Source organism: Plectropomus leopardus, unplaced genomic scaffold (genome assembly GCF_008729295.1).
Source record: "Plectropomus leopardus isolate mb unplaced genomic scaffold, YSFRI_Pleo_2.0 unplaced_scaffold5521, whole genome shotgun sequence".
In the NCBI taxonomy this organism is placed as follows: Eukaryota; Metazoa; Chordata; class Actinopteri; order Perciformes; family Serranidae; genus Plectropomus; species Plectropomus leopardus.
This window is the reverse complement of record NW_024660643.1, coordinates 1-2,647: the sequence shown is the minus strand read 5'-3', so window position 1 is coordinate 2,647 and position 2,647 is coordinate 1. Positions and strand designations below refer to the sequence as shown.

General features: G+C 49.9%; 1 protein-coding gene across 1 annotated transcript; it reads right to left on the bottom strand.

Annotated features, from left to right (window-relative positions):
- Positions 1-637: 637 nt before the first annotated feature.
- On the bottom strand, positions 638-1,716 carry LOC121939660 (neuronal tyrosine-phosphorylated phosphoinositide-3-kinase adapter 2-like; the record flags this gene model as incomplete). The annotated part of the gene is made up of 1 exon (XM_042482653.1): positions 638-1,716. A coding segment is annotated over one exon (1,079 nt), but the record flags the coding sequence as incomplete, so codon positions are not given.
- Positions 1,717-2,647: the final 931 nt, after the last annotated feature.

Sequence of the window (2,647 nt, the reverse complement as noted above, 5' to 3'; positions counted from 1 at the left end):
TATATCATATATCACTGTTTCAGCACCACGGACAGCTCTGTGGATTTCTCAAATATCATATATCAATGTTTCAGCACCACGGACAGTGCTTTGGATTTCTCATGTATCATTTATCAATGTTTCAGCACCACGGACAGTGCTGTGGGTTTTTTCAGATAATGTGTCAAATGTCAGCCAGATAAAATAATATGAGCAATAAAAAACAGTCTAAATATAAAAATAAATATAAATATAATGAGTCATATTCCATGAAACAAACTTTGTGCTCCTGAAGTTGAACAACAGGGATGGAATATTCCCATCATGCATTTTCTTATTTTTGATCCTACCGCTTGAATCAGCCCCTACAGGCTGAACCAGCCCCTACTGGCCGAACTAACTCCTACAGCCTGAACTGACCCCTGCAGACTGCACCAGCACCTACAGGCTTTTTTAAAAATTTTAATCGATTTTTTGATGTTGATCTGGTTTGTAAACACGCCATCTATCACTGTCTGTCCTGTGGGGAGATCCCTCCTCAGTCGCTCTTCCTGAGGTTTGGCTCTTCCCTGTTTTTTCCCAGTTAAAGAGTTTTTGGGGGAGTTTTTCCTCCTCCTCTGTGAGGGTCCTGGCGCAGTACTGGTGTAGTACTGGTGTACTAACCTTCGCTCCCTCTGCTCTTTCGGCCTCCTTTCTTCATCGGCGCTCTGCTGGAGGTAAACAGATTGTTGAGTTCGTCTAATGGGCTGGTTGGAGTCTGTGACCTCATTGACACGTTTTGCATGGAGCCGTGCGTGGAGGAGGAGCTACTGAGTTTAGCCCCACCCTCCCCAGCCCGGTGTGAAGACGATGACGAGGAAGAGGAGGAGCGGGGCATACTTCCTCCAGCCATCAGAGCGTCGTATGGCGGCGGCCTCTTCAGGCTCAGAGGCGTCAGAGAACGCCCCATGCTGACTGGAGACGGACATGCTGATTGGCTGCGGGGATAACCATGACCACTGTGGGTGGAGCCAGACTTGTAGAGGTTGGAGGGGAGAGGCGGAGCTGATGAGCGTCCAGAGGATGTGATGGTGTGAGTGGGGGGAAGGTCTCGGTCCCGGTCCCGGTCCCTGTCCCGGTCTCGATCCCCGTCTCTGTCTCGGTCCCGGTCCTGGTCTCTGTCCTTGCGGTGGTGGGTGGAGCTCTGTGTATGTTCAGCGCTGCCTGATTTGCTGTAGGACACATTGTCCATGACAGGCAGTCGAGTGACGTCCAGTGGGGTGAGGGGGGACTCGTCAGAGTTAGGGGAGCATTGGGCGGGGGCGGGGGGGAAGACAAGCAGTGGCGGGCGGTGAGTCAGCAGGTTAGGGAATGGTGCCGGGATGTCGCAGAGTGAGCTGCGGGACGCCCAGGCGTCTGGGTCCACGATGGCGGTGTCCTGCAGGAAGTCCTCTAGCATCGGGTACTTCATCTCCTCGTACACCGCCTCGCTCTGCTCGTCCTCCATGCCGTCTTGACCGCCGAGCTCCCGCAGGATGTTTCCCACCATCTCGATATAGACGGGCTCCTCGTCATCTGTGTCTCTCGACACCGGACTCTGAGTCTGGGACGAAGTATGGTCCCATCGCAAGGAAGACTTCCTGTTGCCATGGTTACGAATGTAAGACTCATCGAAGGAGGTGCTTAGCTGAGTGTTTGGGTTCCTCTTGGGTTTGGGGGGAGGCATCTTCCTGTCCTCGCTATGAACATGTCCTCGAGCTGCAGGGGGACAGACAAAAAGACATTTAGGACACTGAAGACACTAACGACACTGGGGACATTAAAGACATTGAGGACACTGATTACACTGAGGGCACTGAGGACAATGAATACTTTGACGACACTGAGGACACTGAATACACTGAATACACTGAAGACTGAAGACACTAGGGACACTGAGGACACTGATTACACTGAGGACAATGAATACATGGAGAACACTGAAGACACTGAATACAATGAAGACAGTAAGGACACTGAGGACACTATAGACATTTGCTACACTTAGGACACTAAATGCACTGAAGACACTGAGTACACTGTGTACACTTAGGACACTAAAGGCACTGAGAACACTGAATACACTGAGGACACTGAATGCACGAAATATACTGAGGCCACTAAAGACTCTGAGGAAACTGAGTATACAAAGTACACTGAATACACTGAGGACACTAAAGACATAAAGAACACTGATTACACAAAGACCCATGAATACACTGGGGACATTGAATACAATGAGAACACTGAATACACTGAGGACAGTGAAGACAGTGAGGACACTGAATACATTGAGGACACTGAAAACACTGAGTACACTGAGGACACTAAATACACCGAGGACACTAAAGACACTGAATACACTGAGAATGACTATCACGTTGAACCACCAAGTATGTTTAAATGCCAGGTGCCTGGATTTATTGGCAGGTGTGTGGCAGGTGTCTTGCTGAACTGGCAGGTATGTGACAGGTGACTTGCTGATCTGGCAGCTGTGTGGCAGGTATCTTGTTGAACTGGCAGGTATGTGGCAGGTATCTTATGACCTGGCATGTGTGTGGCAGGTGTCTTGTTGAAATGGCAGGTGTGTGACAGGTGTCTTGCTGAACTATCAGGTGTGTGGCAGGTGTCTTGTTGAACTGGCAGGTGT